Genomic DNA, 26,088 nt, shown 5'->3' with positions numbered 1-26,088 from the left:
TTTTTGTCAGAACTGCAGTTAAACAACATACTAAAGGTATAAACTTGCTAACGGTAACGTAGGTATTCGCGGAAATCCCCCTGGTCACAATTTCAAAACACTATAGTAATTCAAACACCTCCTTAATTTTGTTTAGCTCAGAAATTAATGTTGTTGTTTTAACGGATATGCTAATCCCCGTTAGGATGGTAAGGGTTATCTGTGTTGTCGTCGAGGTCATCTAACGGGAGGCCCAGGAAACGCGCTGTTTCGACGGGGTCGGACCAAAGGGAGGAAGGTGTTAGATGGGTTGGGTTTGTGGGGCATGCAAAGAGGTGGCCAGTGTCATGCGGAGACTCGTTGTACGCAGGACATATATTGGATATGTCGGGGTCGATTCTGGATAAGTAGGAGTTTAACCTGCTACAGTACCCAGAACGAAGTTGCGCTAGGGTCACTCGCGTTTCTCGCGGCAACTGGAGCTCTTCATCTGCTATAGGTGGTGCTTTGACTCCAAGAACGCCATTCACGGGAAGGGAGTTGGTGAAGGTGTTAATGGCTCCACTGTGAATGGCGGTCAGTACCTGTCTGAAGTCTGTAGCGTCCGAAGTGCGGTCGGCGTACTGTACGATGTCGTCGACGTAGTCGAGGAATGACCTCTTGATGCTCCTAGGAGGCGGCTCCGCTCCAAGCAGAAGGCTGCAAGGGTGATTCCTACGGAAACATCCCAGCAGGAACTGTCTGGAGAGGAGTTCATTATGCTCCTTTACAGGAAGCATGCGCGTCTCACTATGGAGGTGTTCGATGGGAGACATCAAGAGACATCCCGTCGTAGTCCGGAGTGCTGTGTTTTGGCAGGTCTGTAGTTTCCTCATCTGCGTGCCACTGCATCCAGGCGACCATATCGGTGCTGCGTAGTTGAGGACCGGCCGGCCGATTGCCTTGTAAGTTGCCAACAACGTTTCTTTGTCTTTTCCCCATTTGCTGCCGGCTAGCGACTTGAGGATCTTGTTGCGGCTCTGTACTTTGGCGATAATCGCGGTCGTATGGGGAGAGAAGGAGCATAGACTATCAAGGGTTAGGCCTAAAATTTTAGGGTTATTGACAGTCGGAATTTTGACGCCATCGACTGCAATATCAAGCTCAAGTCTATACTCCTTCGTCCAGTTTGTGAATATGGTCGCTGTGGATTTGGTGGGGGAAAGTTGGAGATTCCGTGCAGTGAGGAAACGAGAAAGGTCGGAGAGGTAGCTGTTCACTTTCGAACACATGCCATCGATTCCATTGCCCGACGTCAATATCGTGCAGTCATCAGCGTACGAGGTTATGGAAACCCCCTCTGGTGGTTGTGGGAGTTTCGAGATATAGAAGTTAAACAGTAGTGGGGAGAGGACACCACCCTGCGGAACCCCCTGTTTAATTCTTCTCAGTTTAGATGTTTCGCCTCGAAATAGTACGGATAACTGACGACCACTCAGGTAGTTCATGGTCCACCTCTTTAACCCTGGAGGAAGCGTTGTTTTTTCTATGTCCTGCAGTAGCGTTGTGTGATTGACTGTGTCAAAGGCTTTTGAGAAGTCCAACGCTACGAGGATCGTTCTCTCACAGGGTGGCTTCTGGTTGAGGCCACAGACTATCTGGGTGTTTATGACGCTAAGTGCTGTGGTGATGCTGTGCACTTTTCGGAATCCATGCTGGTGGCCGGCTAGGCTCAGGTGGTGAGTGAAAGTCGGGAGTAGCAGAGCCTCAAGTGTCTTCACTACTGGGGAGAGGAGAGTTATCGGGCGATAAGATTCCCCTTTGTTGGCGGGTTTCCCAGGTTTCAGTAGTGGCACCACTCTTCCGATTTTCCACACATCGGGTATTTGAAGAGTGGTTAGTGACAAGTTGAGGACTCTGGTGAGATAACCTACTCCCGTCGACCCCAGATGCTTTAGCATAAGCATGTTGATTCCATCAGGGCCAATGGATTTGGATGATTTAGCTTTTTTGATGACACTCTGAACCTCCTCATCGATGAAAGTAAGTGGCGCGCAGTTGTTTGGCATTTTGCGTAGCCGTCGGTTAACACATCTCTTAGCTTTGTCTACCGAAGGGTGCAGTGTAAACTGCCGGCTAAAATAGCTCGCGCACTTCTTCGGGTCCGAAGAGGCATGACCATTGAATTGAACTTCAACTCGATCGTCGTGTCTCTTCGGATTAGACAAAGCTTTGACAGTAGACCAAAGCTTACTCACACCGGTGGAGAGGTTGCAGGACTTCAGGTGCTCTATCCATTTCGTCCGCTTATGTTGATTTACCATTCGCCGAATCTCCAAATTGTGATCCCTTATTCGGGGATCCCCGAGATCGGCATGGCGTAAGGTGTCGCGCTCATTAGCTAAGACAGCTGCTTCGGCTGGGAAATTGGGGCGGATTTCCGCTATTCTTCCAGCCGGGATGAAGCGAGCAGTAGCTGCTGCGATCACCTTGCGGAATTGACGTTCGCCAACGCATACGTCCGTAGGAATGGGTAGAGCGTTGAAGGTGCTCTCAGTGAATTCTGTAAAGCCGACCCAATTAGCTTTTTTGAAGTTAATGAAGGTACGGTTGTCCACAGAAACGAAATCGGGAGGCTTCTCGATCGAGATAATTATGGGCAGATGGTCTGATGCAAGAGTTAGCATAGGTCGCCAGGTTATGCTGTTTATCAGGCCACCGCTAGCAATGGTGATATCCGGCGAGCTATTACAGGTGCCCATAACTCTGGTGGGTGCTTCGTCATTCATTGTGCAGAATGTCGAATCGTCAATCTGTTCCGCCAGCTCCATTCCCCTACGATCGTTTGACAGGCAGGAATGCCAAAGAAAGATCGTGGTGCGCGTTAAAGTCGCCTAGTACCAAACGGTTTTCACCACGAAGTAGCGCGCCTATATTCGGGTGATATCCTGTAGGGCAACATGTAACTGGGGGAATGTATATATTAAATATTTCGAGCTCGACATCGCCTGACCGGATAGCTATGCCCTGACATTCTAGGGTAGTATCCCTGGGGTCGATGTCTTCATCGATTTGACGATACTGCACGGTGTTGTGCAATATGAAGGCTAGGCCACCACCATTATCTCGCTCGCGATCTTTGCGAATGATGTTGAAACCTGCACAACTCAGAAGGTCTGAGCGGCTGTTGAGCTTGGTTTCTTGGACCGCAGCTATCGATATACGTTCCCGATTCATGAGTGCAACTATCTCCTCGATCTTGCTCTGGAGTCCGTTGCAGTTGAATTGAAGTAGTCTCGTTTGTCGCGGGTGTCCGTGAATGATGCTGGGGGTGAGGGAGTGACGTGTTGGTGGTGGTTGTTGCAGCTGCAGAAGCCGCGGGGGCGGTTGTCGCACTGGGGTGTTGGTTGGCGAAGCCACTGTTGTGAGTTGCGGGGGCAGACTCCTGCAGCATGGGGCAACGTAGGTGACACTCCACTCACGTGTGGTGCGCAGGCCGGAACACGTCGGGAAGTGGCACCAGCCAGTGCAGGAATTGCACTTAACTGATGCGACGTTCCGACGTATGACGGTCTGACACACGGAACAGACTGTGCGAGGAACCAAGAGTTGCTGATTGGTTCTCGCACGAGGATTGGAGCGGGATGAAGGTTGTGGGGGGGGACAAGTCAGAGTGGGAGCTGTGTTGCCTGTTTGAGCTCCTGACCGTAGAGGTCCTTTGTTGGCCACTCTGATTGAGTGGCGGCGCGGCGCGCGAACAGTGTGCAGGTTGCACAGCCGTAGAGGCTTGTATCGCAGTATTGCGCAGACAACACGGGGCCACGTAACGCGTGGTCCACTCCCTGTGGGTCTTAAGGCCTGAGCAGGTCTTAAGATGGCTCCATCCATTGCATGTATTGCACATGACCGAGGTGGAGTTTGGATGGAGCCTTTTAGCGCAGACGCAGCAGAAAAATTCCTCCGGGCCCGGGTTGGACTCAATGCCAGCACGAGTCAGGAGGATACGGAGCAACCCTGCTGCAAGGCGTTGCTCTAATGACGACAAACACAGATTAATACTCACCGATCCAAACGGGGTTAGATCGCCGAAAAAACAGCCCTTGGTTGGATAAAATCCGAGTCAATTCCGGTGCGTAGAACCGGCTGTCGTGGGAATTCTTCTTGCTCAGAAATTAATCGTAGAGGGTGCTTTTGGGCGAGTGAGCAGTACTTAAAATAGGGGCTAACTGGACAAATCTGTCTAACATATAAAAACATAAATTCCATCGAGTTCTTACGTCAAGAATTATTTTCTGGGTATTACTTGTAGAAGCCCCGGCGTTCATTTGTTTCTTCCGCAATTTATCACTGGTATTAACAGTTCTTTTAAAAACTAAACAATGTCACGCACCTTAGTGATCAAAGCTGATAATTCCGCAGACTTATCTATTGATTGCGTTACAATCAAATTAAGGGAGTCTGTGCGAAGCAGGGTATTACTTTTTTTTCGTCAAACTCTATTTCATCAAGCAGAAACTTTATTTATGGAAAGATTCTACTCCTTGAATAGCCTAGACATATTTTCTTCTAAATAAGCTACTCGTGCAGTTCGTTTACTTCTAGAGCCATCTTGGGAAGACATCCTTTTGGCCTGCTCAAAAAAGTCTTTCACATTAGGTTGGATCAGCGCTGGACGGGCGGAGTACATGTACTAGGAGACGATTCAATACATGCAGTCTTCTTATTAGTACTGGGGGATAACTCATTTAGATTTCACGCTGTCGTCTCAGCGTTTGGTGATATGTTAATTATTTCAGAAATTTTTAGGTTCCGAGTGCAGCGTACTTATCAACTTGATTGCGTAATACTATTTTATGTATATTCTCAACATGACAGCGAAGATTCGACGTGTTACCTGACGTTTTTAATTTCTTGCGCAGAGTTTGCAAGTGGCGGAAGCATATGAATTTCTTATAAATAAGCTTCAGACCTTGCTTTTTAATTTTGAAGGCAGCATTTTAAAAACTGAAATATTATGTACGTAAATATGTAAACGTCTAACGCAGTTATTTACACATATTTTATATTCACCAAACGTGTAATAAAGTTGTGCCTGTAACTTATATGAAACGCTCCCAAACAACTTGTTAAACACATAGCAAGAAATAGACTGTCACGCAAAATGAATTTTCGATTTTAAATCACAACTTCAATGGCATACAACGACGCTTTTTGACAAAATATCGATATATTGTTTGCATCCCTACTTACAGTACCGAATTTGCCGAAAAGAAATTTAGATGAGAGTCCAGTATATGTATCTTTAAAGGCATATTTCACCCGAGGCTTTATATGATATTATAAGCTCATTTATTAAGGCTCTGTAATTTTCCGATTTTTGACTTCCTATCTGACCAATCAGTTTTTCTTCAAAGTTCTTATATGCTGCTACAGAATATAATAGTTTTGTTCACCTAACGGTTGTATGTATCACCAAAATTTAATCGAGATATAGGGTTATATTATTTTAAATGATCAGGATGATGAGATAAATTAAAATCTGGGTGACTGTCTGTCTATCCGACCACCCTTAAAAGCAGTTACTTGAGTAAAAATTTAGATATCTTGATGAAACTTGGTATGCGAGTTCCCAAAAAAAAAATCACGAGTTCGTAGATGGGCGTAATCAGACCACTGCCACGCCTAGAAAATGCCATTAACCGAAAACCTATAAAATGTCGTAACTAAGACAACAAAATGTTATTTGGCACAGGGAATCACAGTAGTAAGGGGCACCTCTTCGTAAAAAATTTGGAAAAGTGGAGTGCCGTCGCCCTCTAATAAGTTTAGTGAACATATCACCTAAACCAATAACGCTACAATAACCAAATTTGCCCAGCTCAAATACTACAAATATAAGAACTACTACCGACAATGTGAAAATTGATGAAATCAGAAGATAACCCCGCTCGCTCCTAATATAACGGTACTGTTAAAAACTACTAAAAGCGCAATAAATCAATAATTAAATACGCCAGAGACATTAAATTTAACCTCCGAGGGCTCTATGGAAGTCAGTGTTAAAATTGGACGATGGGAGTGGCACCGTCTACTTTTAGGTTAAAGCACATATCTAGGGACCCGACCCACCGATTTCGACAAAATTTTGTAGTACCATTCTCCCTATATTCTCATGTCACAGTGTGGAAGTGGGCGATACCGAACTACAGCCACGTCTACTTCCCATATTATTAATATCATAATTTTTGACTGACTTTACTCCATGTGATTGGAGATGATATATGAGGTGCCTTAATGAAACCCTTCTTCTTCTTCTTTACTGGCGTAGACACGGCTTACGCGATTATAGCCGAGTCAACAACAGCGCGCCAGTCGTTTCTTCTCTTCGCTACGTGGCGCCAATTGGATATTCCAAGCGAAGCCAGGTCCTTCTCCACTTGGTCCTTCCAACGTAGTGGAGGTCTTCCTCTTCCTTTGCTTCCCGCGGCGGGTACTGCGTCGAATACTTTCAGAGCTGGAGTGTTTTCATCCATCCGGACCACATGACCTAGCCAGCGTAGCCGCTGTCTTTTAATTCGCTGAACTATGTCAATGTCGTCATATATCTCGTACAGCTCATCGTTCCATCGAATGCGATATTCGCCGTGGCCAACGCGCAAAGGACCATAAATCTTTCGCAGAAAACTCGCAACGTCGACTCATCGGTTGTTGTCATCGTCCAAGCCTCTGCACCATATAGCAGGACGGGAATCATGAGCGACTTATAGAGTTTGGCTTTTGTTCGTCGAGAGAGGACTTTACTTTTCAATTGCCTACTCAGTCCGAAGTAGCACCTGTTGGCAAGAGTAATCCTGCGTTGGATTTCCAGGCTGACATTGTTGGTGGTGTTAGTGCTGGTTCCTAAATAGACGAAATTATCTACAACTTCAAAGTTATGACTGTCAACAGTGACGTGAGAGCCAAGTCGCGAGTGCGACGACTGTTTGTTTGATGACAGGAGACATCTCGTCTTGCCCTCGTTCACTGCCAGACCCATTTGCGTTGCTTCCTTGTTCAGTCTGGAGAAAGCAGAACTAACGGCGCGGGTGTTGAGGCCGATGATATCAATATCATCGGCATACGCTAGCAGCTGTACACTCTTATAAAAGATTGTACCTGCTCGATTAAGTTCTGCAGCTCGAACTATTTTCTCCAGCAGCAGATTGAAGAAGTCGCACGATAGGGAGTCGCCTTGTCTGAAACCTCGTTTGGTATCGAACGGCTCGGAGAGGTAATTCCCGATCCTGACGGAGCTTTTGGTGCTGCTCAACGTCAGTCTTCATGAAACCCAGGGACCATTTTTTTAGTATGTGGCATGATAATAGTTAATAGATAAAATCGGATCGGTACTACTGCAACTCCTATATCTATACTAATATTATAAAGCTGAAGAGTTTGTTTGTTTGAACACGCTAATCTCTGAAACTACTGGTTCGAATTGAATAATTCTTTTTGTGTTGGATAGTCCATTTGTCGAGGAAGGCTATAGGCTATATAGCATCACGCTGCGAAGAAACAGTGGTAAAACGAGGGAAATTATTTATCTTTGAGGGCTTCCGTTCCTTACGCTGCGAAAGCGGTTCAAGATATACAAAAGTTATGTATGAAAGAATTATTTCTCTTTTAATGATCTAAATAAAAGTCCGTGAGTACCGTTTTTGTGATAACTAATTTGGTCGAAATTATTTGTTAGAGTTGTATTAACATAATAATATTAATGTTTCTATATTTTTTGTTATTTTCTTCTGTCGTTACATGCAGTATAAAACTATTAAAATTTTTGAGGTAATTCGTAATTTTTGTGATTAGCAGTAATTTTATTATTTTAGATCTTACTCTGCTTCTTAGAAAATGCCTCGGAAGCGAAAATGTGGTATATCCAAAATGGCATGGTAGTTTTATTGACTGGTGATTTCCGTCAAACCCTCCCAGTGATTCAGAGGGGGACACCAGCAGATGAAATTCAAGCGTGCATTAAATCACCACGCTTATGGTCAACAGTTGAAAAACTCCGCCTGAAAACTAATATGAGAGTGCATTTTCATAATGACGTGGATTCAAGACTTTACGCAGAAATGTTGTTGAAAATTGGTGATGGTTGTTTAGCTGTTGACGTTGAAGGCTATATATTACTGTCAAGAGAATTTTGTAATTTAGTAGAAAGTGATGTGGATTTCATTGCTAATGTTTTTCCGGAATTGCAACAAAATTTGCGTAGTGATCAGTGGTTGTGTGCAAGAGCAATATTAGCACCAAGAAATGAAATAGTTAATAGGATCAACACTGATATTTTAAACGAGGTTCAAGGAAAAATGAAGGAATATTTGTCAATGGATACAATTATAGATACGGAACTAAGTACTTCATATCCTGTGGAGTTTTTAAATTCACTTGAACTATAGGGTGTACCATCACATAAACTTCAATTGAATCTAAATATACCAGTAATGCTTATGCGAAATCTAGATGCTCCTCTGCTATGTAATGGAACAAAGCTTCGGATAACAAAATTGGGACAGAACATACTTGGTGCTACTATTTTAACAGGTGTCGGTAAGGGAAATATTGTTATAATACTGCGGATACCAATTATTTCCAGTCACTTTCCATTCAAATTTAAAAGGGTTCAGTTTCCCGTTAAGCTTAGCTTTGCTGTTACTATAAACAAGGCACAAGGACAAACATTACTGGTAGCAGGAGTGCATTTAGAAAACCCATGCTTCTCTCATGGTCAACTTTATGTAGCCTGTTCACGTGTATCTAATGCCCAGAATTCACACATATTTGCACCCGACGGGAAAACTTATAACATGGTCTACAAAAATATCCTAGATTAATACTTTGTATTTTATTTTTTAAAATTGTTCGAATTCAGAATTATTTATTTTTGTTACGGTGAAATATATTTTAACATTAGTTGTTGCATTTCAATACGCATATTTTAAGTTGTTGAATCTTCATTGTCTGTAGAAATTTGTAAAAATTGTTGATCTCAGCCAAGCAATAAAATTTAGTTATCATTTTGACTCATTTCTATTATTATACCCTTACACTTTATCTCTCATACTTATTTAATGGCTCTACTGCGGGCGAAGCCGCAGGTAAAAAGCTAGTACTACATATAATGATTTTCGTTTTTGTAACAAACCTTATTCCAAATTTGTCGTTCTGTGTATGAGTTATATACTCTATATGTATATATAAAATTTCTTAGATTCCGATCCTCGGGTTGAAGTTTTACATCTTAAGATATTTCCTTGACGTTGATTCATGCAAGTTGCAAGAGTACAAAATGTTCGGTTGCACCCGAACTTAGCCCTTTTCTGCTTCTTTTGCTTTTTAACACAGCCTATCAAACAGTGCCAGCTAAAAAAAAAATTACGTACAATCGTACAGATGAAACAATAAAAGCGTTATAAAAAGTTCGGCCTACACAAAAACTTCAACTTTCATAAAATAAATGATAACAACAACGAGTCATAGAAGCAACAGCTTCATACTTACAATGGGACAAATTTGAAAAAAAAAATACTCGTTATTTGTTTGTTATTGTATTCAAACCGATATCTTCTATATTTCTTTTAAGAGATCAAATTTGACATTCCAGGCTTTCTTAAATTGTTCCTATGTACATACATGTATATCTCAAATATTATTACCACGTTGGGATATCATCTTCATTACTTTTATGTCGGTATTCTGCGTGAGACGATTGTCTCATGTCTCTAATAGTGACTATAGTAATTTAGTGATTCTGTTAGTCAGGAGTCTCATTTTGGTATTCTGACAGTTACAGTATAGTAGTATACTCTATTTGCCAGAATACCAAAATGAGACTCCTGACTAACAGAATCACTAAATTACTATAGTCACTATTAGAGACATGAGACAATCGTCTCACGCAGAATACCGATATTATACTCGTGAAAGGAGAATCGACACACACCACCTCTTCTTCGATTTCAAAGCTGCTTTCGACAGCACGAAAAGGAGCTGTCTTTATGCCGCGATGTCTGAATTTGATATCCCCGCAAAACTAATACGGCTGTGTAAACTGATGTTGAGCAACACGGAAATCTCCGTCAGGATCGTTAGGGACCTCTCCGAGCCGTTCGATACCAAACGAGGTTTCAGACAAGGCGACTCTCTATCGTGCGACTTCTTCAATCTGCTGCTGGAGAAAATTATTAGAGCTGCAGAACTGAATCGAGCAGGTACAATCTTTCATAGGAGTGTACAGCTGCTGGCGTATGCCGATGATATTGATATCATCGGCCTCAACACCCGCGCCGTTAGTTCTGCTTTCTCCAGACTGAACAAGGAAGCAACGCAAATGGGTCTGGCAGTGAACGAGGGCAAGACGAGATGTCTCCTGTCATCAAACAAACAGTCGTCGCACTCGCGACTTGGCTCTCACGTCACTGTTGACAGTCATAACTGAAGTTGTAGATAATTTCGTCTATCTTGGAACTAGCGTAAACACCACCAACAATGTCAGCCTAGAAATCCAACGCACGATAACTCTTGCTAACAGGTGCTACCTTGGACTGAGTAGGCAATTAAGAAGTAAAGTTCTCTCTCGACAGTCAAAAACCAACCTCTTTAAGTCGCTCATAATTCCCATCCTGCTATATTGAGCCGAAACTTGGACGATGTCAACAACGTATGAGTCGACGTTGCGAGTTTTCGAGAGAAAGGTTCTGCGAAAGATTTATGGTCCTTTGCGCGTTGGACACGACGAATATCGCATTCGATGGAACGATGAGCTGTACGAGATGTACGACGACATTGACATAGTTCAGCGAATTAAAAGACAGCGGCTACACTGGCTAGGTCATGTTGTCCGGATGGACGAAAACACTCCAGCTCTGAAAGTACTCGACGCAGTACCCGCCGGGGGAAGCAGAGGAAGAGGAAGACCTCCACTCGGTTGGAAGGACCAAGTGGAGAAGGACCTGGCTTCGCTTGGAATATCCAATTGGCGCCACGTAGTGAAGAGAAGAAACGACTGGCGCGCTGTTGTTAACTCGGCTATAATCGCGTCAGCGGTGTCTACGTCAGTAAAGAAGAAGATATACACACAAGAAATTTTATTTTAAGTTACCAGCAAAACGCCCTGCCAGCCAAGAGCGGTTAAAAAATAGTGAAACAGTAGATTATCAAACTCTTAAAAGTAGAGAAAACAGTGGTTAGCTTCCTTGTTCACTTTTCCCCTCACACGTCCCTATACATGTTATCCTACATCTCTGTTGCGCTCATTCAGTAGTGTCATATAAAAAAGTATATCTGTCCTGCTCTAATATCCCCAATCGACAGCTGATGCAGGGTTGCATTTTCTCTTTCCTAATTTAAAATATTTTTAAATATCTAAACATTTTAATTTAAATTATACTGAATAATACTTTTCTGTAGTAGTATAAGTGTTTATTATTTTTGGGAGCTATAATCTTGACGTGCGTGCCAGCCAATGATGCCAGGGATATTAAATTTTTGGTAAGAACTTAAATTTATTTCCTGCATATTGTCTTTAGAAGGCCACGTTATCCACTGCTTGCAGAGATTTGACTCGAATACGTCCAACACTTCAGGAAGGATTTCACTAAAGCTTAGTATCTCAGGAAATGTAAAAACTTCATATAAAAAAACGCTTAAGAAATAGGCAAGAAAATTTCCTGCGGTAAATTTTCTTGTGCTAGTAACTATGCAGCTCTAAAAAAATCTAGTACTAATTTTTAATACATTTTTTCAATAAAATGCGTATATGGCAAACTTGGTTTTGCGAAGAAACATGAAATCAACAATTGTTTCTTGAAGGAAATTCAAAGTAATCGTTAAATTCGTCCTAAATTAGTTAAGATCATTATTATGAAATATATTTCATTTTGAAATGTTATATAAAACTTACCAGTCATTAACAACATTCGTTAAATCGCAATGAAAATATTTATGTTACTACACACACACATACATACATATTACGCACAAAGTTTATTTTCTTTGTTTATTCTCTCTTGCTCTTCTAATGTGGACCATTCACAATGCGTAACCAGCTGTCAAAATTACTTAAAGAAATAATGTATTTTTTTTCTTGAGCAATTACTTGAGAGCTGGATACGGACCTTAAAGCTGGATTGTGATAAGCCAACATCCATTTGCCTTCTCACACTTTTCTGATACGCTCCTTCTCCACAAAATGGCAAACAAGCTGATAGTTTTACAATTGTATCAATTCAAAAATGTTTTTTCGCCATTGCCAAGCCATTTTGTAATACTTTTAGTAAGTATTGAAACGTAGACTTGTTTATCCTATATAACTGTTTAAAACTATAAATTTTTTGAGATATGTTTTTATATTTCTTAAATAAAACAATAAATAAATAAACTTACATTATATTGGGTAATTCAAGAGGATTGGTGTTATCTCCCAAATTCCGTCCTTTTAGCCACCTGCTAGCGGGAATTCTTTTCCTCCTCCAATATACGTTGTCGCAAGTGTACAACATCTGTGACAGATTGCCGAAGTTCACAATAGTTTAATCGAAATTCGTACACAAATCTTCGTTCACGCGAAACTTGCGATACAAATTCTTCGTTCGCGTAAAAATAAAAATACACGGGAAAGACTTATTCACGCGAAGTTTCCGATAAGGCTGATATACAAATGAAATAAATAAAATAATTTTGTTTGGGGTGATATTAAAATTGCATGAACTTTTAATTACTTAAAATTATTAAATTATTAAAATAATTATTTAAAATTATTAATTAAAAATTCATTAAATTTTAATATCAAAATACAAAATACTTCAAATTATAAAAAAATAAATCTAAAAAATTTAAATAACATAAAGATTTATAGGGTCTTCTCGTCTTTTAATTAAATTTTAGTAAATCTAAAATTGTTGTAAATTATTTTATATTTTATTGAAATATAATAGCAATATATGTACATATAGTATGTATGTTGAGAAAGTAACCAACAATTTGGCCCTAGGCAATTGCCTAAATGGACAGGAGGCCGTCCTTTTATAATGCACATTAAATTTATAGTCGCGTTTATCTTTGCATTGGCACACCAACACTATTTTGAGCAAATAAAAAATCGATTTTCCATTCACTATTCACTATGGGCAAAAAATAGTAAGACTTTTTAATTTAAATTTCGCATGAAAACACATTCGTAGCAATATTTTTTTCTTTATTGGTATGACTGTCAATGACGTCTGTCCGAAGTGTCACATCAAAATAATCGTTAGTGTTTTTACGATGAGTGAAATTATTCAACAAAGAAGTTCCATTCAATTTTGTGTGCGGAATCAAATTTCTGGAGTGGAAACGTTCAGAAAGTTGGAAATGGCCTTCGGTGATAATTGTTTGTTACTAGGAAGTGTTTTTGATTGGTATTAATTACTTATAGAGAGTCGAGAACGTGTTGACGACGAACCATGTCCAGGACGGCGATCAACATCAACTGATGATAAACAAGTCAATAAAATAAAAAAAATGTGTGCTTGAGGATCGACGATTAACAGTGAGAGATCTTACTGGCATCGTTGGAATATCAGAAGGCTCAGTGAAAACCATTATGAAAGATCATTTAGATATAAAAACAAGTAAAAGTACGATTGGTTCCAAAATCACAAAATTTTTCGAAAAACAGAGTCGCATCAACGCCTGTAAAACATCTATGCCTACGACCCAGAAACAAGCGATCAATCGGCCGAATATCGCGGAAAAGGTGAGCCATAGCCGAAAAAGCCATGTTAAACCAGGTCAAAAATCAAGGTTATGTTGACAGTTCTTCGATTACCGAGGTGTGGTGCACCCGAATTCCTTTCGTGTCAACAATGGATACTACTTCAGTGTTATGCGTCGTTAGCGCAAAGCTATTCGTAAAAGGACGTAAAACTGAACGACCGCACCGGGGAAACCGTTTTGAGTCTATTGAAGACATTAAACGACATAGATTTTGAAGAATACATAACAATTTTAAATTTATAAAAAAAGTCTTACTACTTTTTGCTCATAGTATATATATATATATATATGTATATACTGGAGGCAACTCCAGGAAATTACCATTTTTAGTACATTTTATATTTCTGTCCATGTTTTATATTATTCCAGCAAACTTGCCTCATTTGATGGGAAAAAAGCTATACGTGGCGGCATACCTTTCGTGTTTCGTAAGTTATTATTGCTACCGTATTTGTTTAATATAGAAATTATATGCATATTTTTTCTGAACAAAATTTTATAAAATATCAATTTAATAAATTTATTAGAAATCTAATAAGTTTATCGTTTAAGCACTTACAAAGTTATTATTTTGTTGTGTGTCCACAATTTTTCAAATTGCTTAGCGTACCATGCCACCTTGATTCCAGTCTAAAGTTCTTTCACGTTGAATTTTTTCTTGGCAATCTGTACTTTAACGTCGTTCCATACATTTTCATTCGGGTTTGCATCGGGACTTTGGGCTGGCCAGCTCCGGGCGTCAATACTTTCTGCAGTGAGCCAGTTCTTCACACTTTTTGCTGCGTGTTTTGGAACATTGTCATGCATAAAAACCCAATTCACTGGCATCGATTCGAACGCGAATAATTTCATAGTTTCAGTTTTTGTAGTGTATCTGGAGTTATACGCCTGGCACGATGGACAAATACGATTCGATACTGTTCATCTTAGTTTCATCGCTCCACAGAATCCTTTTCTAAAATTTTACGTCCTTTTCTAAATGATTGTTCATCCGACATCTGATTTTGCGATATTTTGCTACATCTCGCACACATCCTCCTCGCAGGAAACCCACATACAACATCATACGACCAAATGCAACATAACACAACATGTCATCCACACAATCACAACCACACATCATAGCAATAACCAACCACATTACACACCAACAATTTGTTTTTCCACTACCCATAACCGATAGAAAAGGATTAGTTTGTTCGGAATAGGTCCCTTCTTTGATTTACCCGTGACAAATCGAAACACAACTAATACTCACTAAAGCCTAAAAGCGAGCGCGAACTAATGCAAATTAATTAAAAAAAAAACACAAAAAAACCAACCAAAAAGAGAACGAGAATGAATAGAAATATGCATACATAAGTATGATCCCTCTGAAAAATCCTAGATTTGCGGAAATTAATGTGAGTCCAGTCCAATTAAAATTTATGACTGAAGTATTTTATGCACGTAGGTATTTTTAATTTACAGTTATTAGTATTTCGGCATACAGTTCTTATATATATACATATATATATATACAGTGACTCACACGTCTAACCGGACGCGTGCATTGCCAATGATGGCACCCTCCAATCATATAGTGAACATTTTAAAAATGATACATATGATACATCAAATTAAAGGAAAAATCTTCTATTTTATTTTTAGAAACTTAAAAATAGTAATAAATTTATTCACTGCGTAAAATTTAGAGAAATAGCTCGCAACATATAAAATTTGTTCCACACAACTAACCGGAAAATTACAAGAAGTAACCTTCTACAAGTAACGATACTTCTGATCGTTGTGGAATTCCACTGGAATAAACACTGAACATTATTTTCAGCATATTAGTAGTTACCTGTAAGTCTGTGAGTAAGCCGCACAACAATATGACACCCCCACGTGCTCATTCTTGTATCGAAATTCTGAAGCTAATTATTCAGTTATGGAAAGAAAGAAAAACCATTAAAGATATTTCGGAGATTGTGAAAAGAATTAATTCAACTGTCTTCGATATTATAAAAAAGTTTGAGAAGGAAAATAGGATCAATAATATTAGTAGAGCTGGTCAGGGAAAGAAGCTAACACAAGCCGAAGAAAAGTTTACACTGAAAATTGTTGAAAAAAATCCATTTTCCTCGGCGGAAAATGTAAGAAACATATTGGAAAATGAAAAAGGGAAGACGGTTTCAGCTGAAACAATTCGCCGCACACTTAGAAGCTTCGGTTTACATGGTACAGCAGTTGTAAAAAAGCCGTACATACACGAAAAAAATAGAATGAATAGGCTAGAATTTGCGAAATTGTATTTAAAAAGGCTGGATGAGTTTTGACAAAGGGCAAATGGCATAATTTTGATTTAGTAATCATAAAACCGTATTATTACTTCTTTTTCAAGGTTCTTTTCACACACGAAAGCAAGTTTAACTTGCAGGGATCTGATGGCTGAAGTTTTGTATGGCGGCGTCCCAACGAAGCTTACTTGCCAAAACATACTAGGGCAACACTTAAGCACGGTGGTGGGCCAGTAATGGTTTTAGGATGCATATCGGCTAAAGGAAGGGGCAACCTGCATTTTGTGCAAGGTATTATGTATGGTTTCCAATATGTCGACATTTTAAAGGAAATTTTAAAGCAGTCATGTGTCACATTGAGAATTAAAGACAATTTTACAATTTACCAAGGCAACGATCCGAAGCACAAATCGGAGATTGCTCGTATTTGGTTAATATACAATTGCCCTCATGTACTGGGCACACCTGCCCAATCCCCAGATCTGAACGTTATTGAGCACATATGACAAGAAGTCAGTCCAAAAGTGCACTAAAGACAGTATTCCAATGTTGCTGGGCTCAAAAGGTCTATTTTGGAGGCTTGGAACACAATACCACCAGAATTTTGTCAAAAACTTGTCGCCTCTATACCAAGGCGACTAGAAGCAGTTTTATCTGCAAAAGGATATGCTACGAAATATAAGTAATCATTAGCTTTTTAAAAAATCCGGTTAGTTGTGTGGAACGAATTTTATATGTTGCGAGCTATTTCTCTAAATTTTACGCAGTGAATAAATTTATTACTATTTTTAAGTTTCTTAAAATAAAATAGAAGATTTTTCCTTTAATTTGATGTATCATATGTATCATTTTTAAGATGTTCACTATATGATTGGAGGGTTCCATCATTGGCAATGCGCGCGTCCGGTTAGACGTGTGAGTCACTGTATATACATATACATATATATGCATATATATATATATATATATATATATATATATTATTTATATATACAGTAAGGCAATTGTGCCGGAATGGCCTCAGCAATTCCGTTGACATTCTGTTCGCAAGACATTATTGTTTTCCTTATTTTATTAAAACTGTAACGCGGACTGATTTGCGCAGTGAGTCACTGAACTCTCCGTTTATCTCCACACTCCAAATAGCATTGCATTGGCTGACGCAATTCAACCACCATTACACCTACTCGTTACTTTTCGTAATTCAGCAACATCCAAGCATTCAGGGCCACACTCGGCAGAGCCTTTAGCTCTCACCTCGCTTTCAGCTTTATTCGTTTAGTTACAGTTCACTGGCGTGGGAGAAACAAAAATGCAAGGGCTACTACGATCATAAGTACACACGAAGTTTATTAGAGATGAACAAGCACAACAGAGCAAAGTAAAAGTGAACATACAGTATACACTGCACATATTAAACCACAGTATTCACTACTTATATTAAACTACAGTTGTTACTGCGCCGACACGGCCTACCTGACTATCACACGTCCTCGGGTGTGTCTAAAAGAAATTAAAGACGTAATATTACACTCTGAATTTTTTTTACAAATTTATTACAATAAAATCTTTTTATTTATGAAGCACATTGAAATTTATTATTAGTATTATTATTATTATTTTTTTTTTTTCTGCGACGTGGTATAGACTTCAGGTATCATCATTTATCAAATATAACATTCTTGAAATGACAGTTACCACAAGATTTAAATAGAACTTTACTTAGTACGTTCTCCTTGAGGCTCTCTATAAACCTCATAATTATAACATGCATAATCAATATACATCACTACTAGATCCCCGTCACAACACCAACTGCGCCACCCGCCATGAACAAACATTTCTGTTCGCACTTGAGCTTGCAATGTAGTGACTGCGGTGCGATCTATTGCCTTTTTATTGCATTGACGTCTCTTTCAACGTCTTCATTGTCAACATTCGCTCCAGTACTAACTTCATCACCCAACTCTGTGGTAACTTGTCCTTCAGATAATTTTCTCAAATGCTCGTGTGAATACTTGTATGTCCTCTTGTTTGTTAATGATTTCAACACATACCTATCTCCGTCTAATACCTCAGCCACCAAAAATGGACCTCTGAACTTATGATCTAATTTCGTTTGATATCGTTCTTCATTCTTTAACAAAACGTAATCACCGACATTATGCTTTACAATTTTCGCCTTATTTTTATCGAATCTAGATTTATCATAACAAGAATTGCGCTCAATATTTTCTAAAGCCTGAGTTCTTAAAGCAGAGACGTCCACGTTCTGTTCCTTGTTACTCATTGGAATGAGACGAAATGGTCGTGCCTCTTTTCCAATAAGCAACTCTAAAGGACTAGCCTTAGTCACACGATTGGTCGTGCAATTCAAAGCCAGTTGTATTTCTTTTAATGCATCTTGTCAAGAGCGCTTGCTGGTTTCTACTGCGGTCAAAAGACTCTTTAACGTACTCATCACACGCTCAAATTGTCCATTAGCGCGACTTGCACCGGTCGCTATTAAATGTAACTCTATTTTTTTGGGAAGAACAAAAATCACGGAAATCTTTACTGGCAAAACATCTACCCTGGTCAGCGATAACACGCGTAGGTACCCCAATTTGCAGCATCAATATTGACAGTATGGTGTAAATAAACATATTTGGTAAAGGCATCGATTTGAACTATTGCATATTCTTTCATATCGTTTTAACCACTTAATTTTCCGGTTATATCCATATGAACAGTATGCGATGGTATACCAATTTTTGGGTTAGGATGAAGCTCTGCTTGAATTTTACCCGACGTTGGTTTAGACAGTTATGCAATTGTCGACAAACTTACGAACATAATTGAACATATTTTCGAACCAGTAGTAATCATACACTTTACTAAGAGTTTTCTCCCAACCAAGGTGCATAATAAACTCCTGCACATGGTTTATCACGGACCACCTAAAGGACCTAGATACAACAGGTAAACATCGCGTTTTGGCATTTCTCTGTATTTTACGATAAAGGGTTCCCGCTCGCAACTCATACGTTCTTGCCACATCTTCGACAAGTTCATTATTACGCAAATTGGAAACAATGGATGTTATTTATGGGTCCCTTTGTTGTTCTGCAAGAAGCCAGTCGTCAGAAATTTCTGCCAAATTTATACGTTTTTCTACAGCCTTATCAACAGGTTGATTTTCTGATGCTAATAGATTACGAGAAAGGAAGTCTACATGCGCCATACGCTTTCCTTCTCTATACTCGACATCGAAGTCAAATGATTGTAAATATGCCCACCAGCGATGAACTCTGGGAGTCAAATCAATTTTATTTCTTGAAGCTTTTAAAGAATTACAATCTGTGAACACAGTAAATTTTCGACCTTGCTAATAATGACGAAAGTGCTTAACCGAATTAACAACCGCCAAAGTTTCCAACTCATATGAATGATATTTGGATTCGGCTGGCGACGTTCTTTTACTAAAATACTCAACCACATTAGGCTTATTCTCGATTTTGTAATAGGATTGCCCCATAACCATCAGAACTGGCATCAGCATGCAGCTCTATTGGGAATTGGGGGTCAAAAATGGTTAATACCGCTTTATTTGTTAAAACAAAAATAATTTTCTGGCGTATCTGCTCACTTTCAGGTTTCCAAACAAAACTACTCTTGACATAGGTAAGAAAATATAAAGGTTTCATCACTTCTGAAAATTTAGGAATGAATTGTCGGAAATACGATGATAACCCTATAAATGGCCTCAACTGTGTAACAGATTGAGGAGCAGGTACAGCTCTTAACGCTTGCACCTTACGTGGATTAGGTCGAATCTCTCCTGCTTTTATCTCGTAACCAAGGTACTCAACACTCGATTTTAAAAACTAGCATTTTGTAATATTAAATGAAAACCCTGCCTTGGTAAGAACATCTAAAACTATTTTTAATCGGTCAAGCGCCTCCTCCTTTGTAGTAGCAACGACCACAATATCATCCATATACACGATGACAAAAGAATGAGCAAGTTCACCTAAAGCTGTCATGACAGCACGTTGAAATACTGACGGCGCATTCTTAAGGCCAAATGGCATCCTCAAATATTCGTACTGACCCTCTGGCGTAACGAACGCAGTACGTTCTATAGAATCAGGATGAATAGGAATTTGATGAAACCCACTTGCCATATCAAGGCAATAAAAATATTTTGCCCCACGTAATCTAGCTATCTGATCAGATATAAGTGGTAGCGGATATTTGTCAGAGACAGTATTTGCATTGAGTTCTCGGTAACCAGCGCAAAGACGATCGGTACCATTCTTTTTCTTAACGAGAAGTATCGGGCTTGCGAAAGGAGAACAACTAGGCCGAATAATATTGAACTTCAATAGCTCACATATTTTATTTCGAACAAACTCTTTCTCTTCCGATCTTCTTTTATTATTTCTCTTATTTGGATCAACCAAACGTATTTCTAACTGACCAGTATTAATCCTAGTCTGCGGAATTCCATCAATAAAATACTTTGAATATTCTTTTAAAACTTGCAACAAACATCCTTTATCATGCTCAATTAACTCCGTGTCTTTATTTATAAAATCTTTGTAACCAACAGATACCGAACATGTATTTACGTTTTTCGAAATAAAAATATTAAAACTGTCAATCGACATTGCTACTCCGAAACCTTGGTTCAGAATTTCACGACCAATTATCACGTCATACGTTAAATGACAATCTAAAATTACATGAAACAAAACTTCTAGGGCATGTCCTTCAATAACTACATCCGATAAAATCTGTAATGTGCTACACACAGCGGCATTGCCGATACCTTTTAATACTACATTATTGTTAATTCTTTTTCCAAAAAATTTGTTTGATACAGATTCTTTTATAAGTGAACACTCAGCCCCGGAGTCAAAACAAAATGGATACGACTCACCAGACTGAAACAGCATTCCCTTTGGCTTAGCTACTGTACATACGTTCACCCTCTTCTTACTGCTCGAAGATGTACTGCTACCTTTTGGACACACTGTTGCTATATGACCAGCAACTCCACATTTGAAGCACGTAAGCGTTGATCGATTTCTGTCCAGCGATGAACTGCTCTGCAACGGATTAGCTCTTGAAGTGTAGTTTGGTTTATTCCTTTTTAAACGGCAGTCTGCGATTTTGTGACCTGCTTTTCCACAAAAATGGCACTTCGCATATGATGGCAACTTCAACTTCTTGTTTTCTGGATACGTAGAATTATCAAAAGTTGAGGAATCCTTCCGCTTTCCGAACGCAAAAGCTTTAAGTTCCTGCTGAAGCTCATTTCTTGTTTTGATATTTGTTGTAAAAAGCAAACGCTGCAATCTGCTATCGAACTGCGCAGCATGCGCAAGAACGACAGACACAGCAATCTCCTCAGTGTTCATTGCTTTCCATCTTGACATAAGGGATGTTACCAGACGACTTCCATACAACGAAAGGCACTCGCCATCTTTTGGACGACCATTCAAAATGTGCATCAATGTGGCCGCTGAAGTCTCTGCAACCACGTAACGCTGCACGAACAAGTCTTTAAATTGCTGCCACGTTATGCCGGCAAAGCAAATTTGCGACAACCACTGCGAAGCGGCTTCTTCCAAAGACTTACTCAAAGACACTGAAGGATTTTCGGCTAAAATCATGTCGACCGTTGCACACCACGAATTTGGATCAGCACCAGCACAATCAGGATTAAACTTCGGAAGCGAAATAGCTTTTGTTTGCAAAGTTGCAGGTTTTTGCACTGCTTTAATTAGTTCCACGAAATTTTGTTTTTGGGACTCCAACAGTGCACGCCAACAATCGTTTGGAATTTCTTTAGGCGGAATCCATCCCACTTCTGATGCCGGAATGGCCTCAGCAATTCCGTTGACATTCTGTTCGCAAGACATTATTGTTTTCCTTATTTTATTAAAACTGTAACGCGGACTGATTTGCGCAGTGAGTGTTTATCTCCACACTCCAAATAGCATTGCATTGGCTGACGCAATTCAACCACCATTACACCTACTCGTTACTTTTCGTAATTCAGCAACATCCAAGCATTCAGGGCCACACTCGGTAGAGCCTTTAGCTCTCACCTCGCTCTCAGCTTTATTCGTTTAGTTACAGTTCACTGGCGTGGGATAAACAAAAATGCAAAGGCTACTACGATCATAAATACACACGAAGTTTATTATAGATGAACAAGTACAACAGAGCAAAGTAAAAGTGAACATACAGTATACACTGCACATATTAAACCACAGTATTCACTACTTATATTAAACTACAGTTGTTACTGCGCCGACATATGTATATACAAGTATGTACCGAAATTACCAAAACAATGTACCGTCCCCCTCTATAGTCTTATTATTTTTCCAAACACACAGTAATATTATTCCAAAAAACAAGCAAAATGATGTAAAGTCAAGTATTCCTACTTGCAAACTCTCCAGCGATCGCTTATGATTTTTATTTAATAAAAATAATTACACACGAATATTTATGAAAATAAACTTTACTTGATATTTGCTGTGAATAAGCGTTCGCAAAGTCATATAATTTATTTCATATACTATACATACATATAATAAACATTTCAATTATATTTTTACGAAAATATATATTTTGCACATTTTTTCATAACATAAATTTTTCAATTGTTCTTCATTCAAAACATTTTTAAGCTCAAAGCTTCCAATTTAATTCTTTAAATGCAATCTGAGAAATCAAACCAATCTGAGAAGTTAAACCAAGAACACCTCAATTATTGGAAATTCCAAAAATGGCTGATGATGATAAATCTCAAAGCACACCTGCAGAAGGTACACGCTCAAAGCAGGCTGCCAAACAAAAAAACCAAAGATAATGCAGGTCAAGGTTCATAATTGAAAGGGAGTTTTATTAGATAATGAACACGATTTTCGGCTTCTTCTATTAATAACAACACAGAATCCGTTCTAAATTTAAAAATTCAAAGCATAGATAGCATATGGGCACGCCTTCTGGCAGCGCACGATACAGTGCTGGCTACTGACAACGCTGAACTCCCAGAAAACACGAAAGCTTCTCCTCCTACAAGAGTAGTTACAACTCAAAAAGAAGACCTAGATACTGGTATATTCTTGAAAGTGCGATGGGAGTAATCACTAGTGGCGAGAAAGAAATCGCCAAAATGGCGTCAAATGAAAGAATTCTTAACAACTCAGTACAAAATAGCTGAGCAAGTAGACAAAAGAATAGTAAAGCCAAAAAATAATTAAAATGACTCGAATAAAAAAATAATATAATATACAATATAATAGACACGTTAATAGAAGCGAACCATCCGTGTCAAATTAAACAAGTCATTGGCAATCATTATGTGAAATTTGTAAAGGAGGTCATAATATGAGATCTTGCGAGAAGTTTAAAAAAATGTCTGTTTCAGATAGGAACAATTTTGTCCGACAACATAAACTTTGCATCAACTGTCTGTCCAATTCTCAAGGGACAAAAAGAAGCAAATTCAATTGTGTGTACTGTTAACGAAGACACCGCTCATTGCTTCATATCACAATTTTTTAAAATATGAAGCAAAAACAATTTCATAAAAGCACCGGGTTAGGCTCTCATAGATCCTTTATATCATCAAAGGCTCAAATCGGCTAAAATTGCCAGTCAAATATTCCAATTTTCAAATTTCAGGAATGTGCGGAAGAACTTACAAAATTCAAATAAAATTTGCCTAATCACCATAGTCTCCCCAAACGCGGATATAAGAATAGATGCAGAAGCCTTCGTTCTACCGCAACTTACAAATTTGCTTCCACGTTGTGATGTAAATAAAAACAGTGGGAATCCAGCAGAACCCAACTGCCATACCCCACCACAAATCGACATATTATTAGACAGTGGTTTAATACTTCAAATAATCATTCAAGGTATAGAGAAAATCTAAATCCTAATCAAAATACATTCTTTGAGTGGCCCAGTCACTGAAAAAATAAATTCTTTCACTACACAAGTTAAAAATTTTTCAAATGAGTATTTAAATGATCAAAAATTCTGGGAAGTAGAAGAATTACCTCAAATCACACAACCTTCAGAAGAAGACCAGGCATGCGAAGTCTATTACAAGTCCATAACAACAAGAAACGAAAAAGGTCGCTTTGTTGTGCGACTTCCATTCCTCACCTTCCCAGATCCTATAGTTCTAGGCCACTCTCGAATGTCAGCAGTCCAGCAATTCCTAAGCATGGAAAAAAGCCTGACGAGAAAACCGAGCTCAAATCAGCATATGATAATGTGATGGGCGAATTTTTGGATCTCAATCATATGGAAAAGATGTTGAACAGAGTTTCGTACACACAGTTTCCATGTAAGATGACGACTGACTTTATTGAATATGATATACATAAGAACAGTATAAAAGGAATTAGAAGTATAGTGATGCCAGATTTACAATATTTCTTAACACTTCCCTTTAATGGAACACTAATAATATGCTAGTTAAATCAAAAATTATGTTAAATGATACATGACTTTACTTTAAGCCTAATTTAACATTAATAAATTCATTCTTAACTGCAGGTATAGCCTTTGTTAAACCATCTGCTAACATTTCGCTTATTGAAATATATTCCAGCTGCAATGACTTATATCGTAACTTCTCCCGTATAAACTTCGCCTTGATGTCCACGTGCTTAGTTCGGAGAGAAAAGTTATTGTTCTGAACAATGTGAATAGCGCTCTTTTTATCGCAGTACATTTTTCTTCCTTCTGTACCACCATGAACTAGTTCCGACTCTAGCCGATGTAACTAAATCGCTTCTTGCATTGCGCTCACTACAGATGTTAACTCCGCCTCAGTTGATGACAATGCTACAGTACGCTGTCTGTGCGATGACCAAGATATAGCTGCACCTTGCATTATAAATACGTAACTAGAAGTTGATCACATTTGATCAAGGACTCCTGCCCAGTCACCATCACAATAACCAGTTAAACTTTGAGCTGATTTCCGAAACACGATGCCTTTGTTGTCTGCACCCTTCAAATACCTCATCACTCGCTTCAGTGCGAGCCAATGACCTTTGCCAGGGTTTTGTGAAAAACGAGTCAGCAAATTGACTGCGAAGCTGATATCAGGCCGGGTATTTTGTGCTGCATACAACAGACTACTCACTATCTCCATTTGGAACCATTTCCATCTCTTTCTTTTCTTCTTCAGTTTTTGAACACATTTCTAATGTTAGCTTTTGCGACAAATCTAGTGGCGTAACTACCGCATTACAATCGTCCATTCCAAACTGTTTTAGTACACTGGAAATATATTCAGACTGATCAAGTTTAATTAACTTTTTTACCTCATCGCGCTGCACTCTCATTCCAAGTACGGATGACGCTGAACCCATGTCCTTCATTTTGAATTTCGAGGACAACTCGTTCTTAATCCGCTGCGTAGCATTTTTGTCATTAGAGAACACCAGAACGTCGTCCACATAAATTGGTACGTATACCATGCTGTACTCACTCACACAAAAGTAAATACATTGATCGACTTCGATCCGAAGTAGTCCCAGACTAATTAGTACCTCATTCAATTTATCGTTCCAAACTTTGCTTGCTTGTTTTAAACAATACAACGATTTTAGTAGACGACAAACTCTGCCAGAATTGTCAATATAACCTTCAGGTTGTTTCATGAACACTTCTTGAAGTTCACCGTTCAAAAATGCAGTTACCGCATCTGACTGATGCACCGACAAATCATGCTTCGCCGCCATAGCAAATAAAAATCGTAATGAATTGCATCTGACTACCGGAGAAAATGTTTCCGAATAGTCAACGCCTTGTTTCTGTGAGCAACCTTTAACCACGAGCCTTGCTTTAAAACGAACCAGCGCACCTTCAGCATAGCGCTTCGTTTTAAAAACCCACTTCGAATTTATTGCTCTTTCACCTTAAGGTAATTTCGTAAGCACCCAAGTTTTGTTTGCCTTGTGAGAAGCTGCCTCCTCTTTCATTGCGCGCTTCCAATCATCTGCCTCTGGACTAGTCAATGCCTCTT

General features: G+C 39.1%; 1 protein-coding gene across 30 annotated transcripts in view; it reads left to right on the top strand.

Moving 5' to 3' along the window:
* The window catches only part of LOC105228281 (uncharacterized), a 253,501-nt gene that overhangs the window by 60,776 nt on the left and 166,637 nt on the right, over nucleotides 1–26,088 (top strand). For 18 of the 30 annotated variants that reach the window (XR_007421177.1, XR_007421176.1, XM_049446038.1 and 15 more), the window contains one exon: nucleotides 14,125–14,183. The exons of the other annotated variants lie outside the window; for them this stretch is intronic. Coding sequence is in view for 9 of the 18 variants with exons in the window: in XM_049446038.1 (XP_049301995.1) it covers nucleotides 14,125–14,183 (59 nt within the window). In the remaining 9 variants the exon portion in view is untranslated. The remainder of the gene's footprint in view (nucleotides 1–14,124; nucleotides 14,184–26,088) is intronic. 30 annotated transcript variants of the gene reach the window in all.

Source organism: Bactrocera dorsalis, chromosome 1 (genome assembly GCF_023373825.1).
Source record: "Bactrocera dorsalis isolate Fly_Bdor chromosome 1, ASM2337382v1, whole genome shotgun sequence".
Lineage (NCBI taxonomy): Eukaryota > Metazoa > Arthropoda > Insecta > Diptera > Tephritidae > Bactrocera > Bactrocera dorsalis.
Note: the sequence above shows the minus strand (reverse complement) of the source record. Positions and strands in the feature narration are given on the sequence as shown.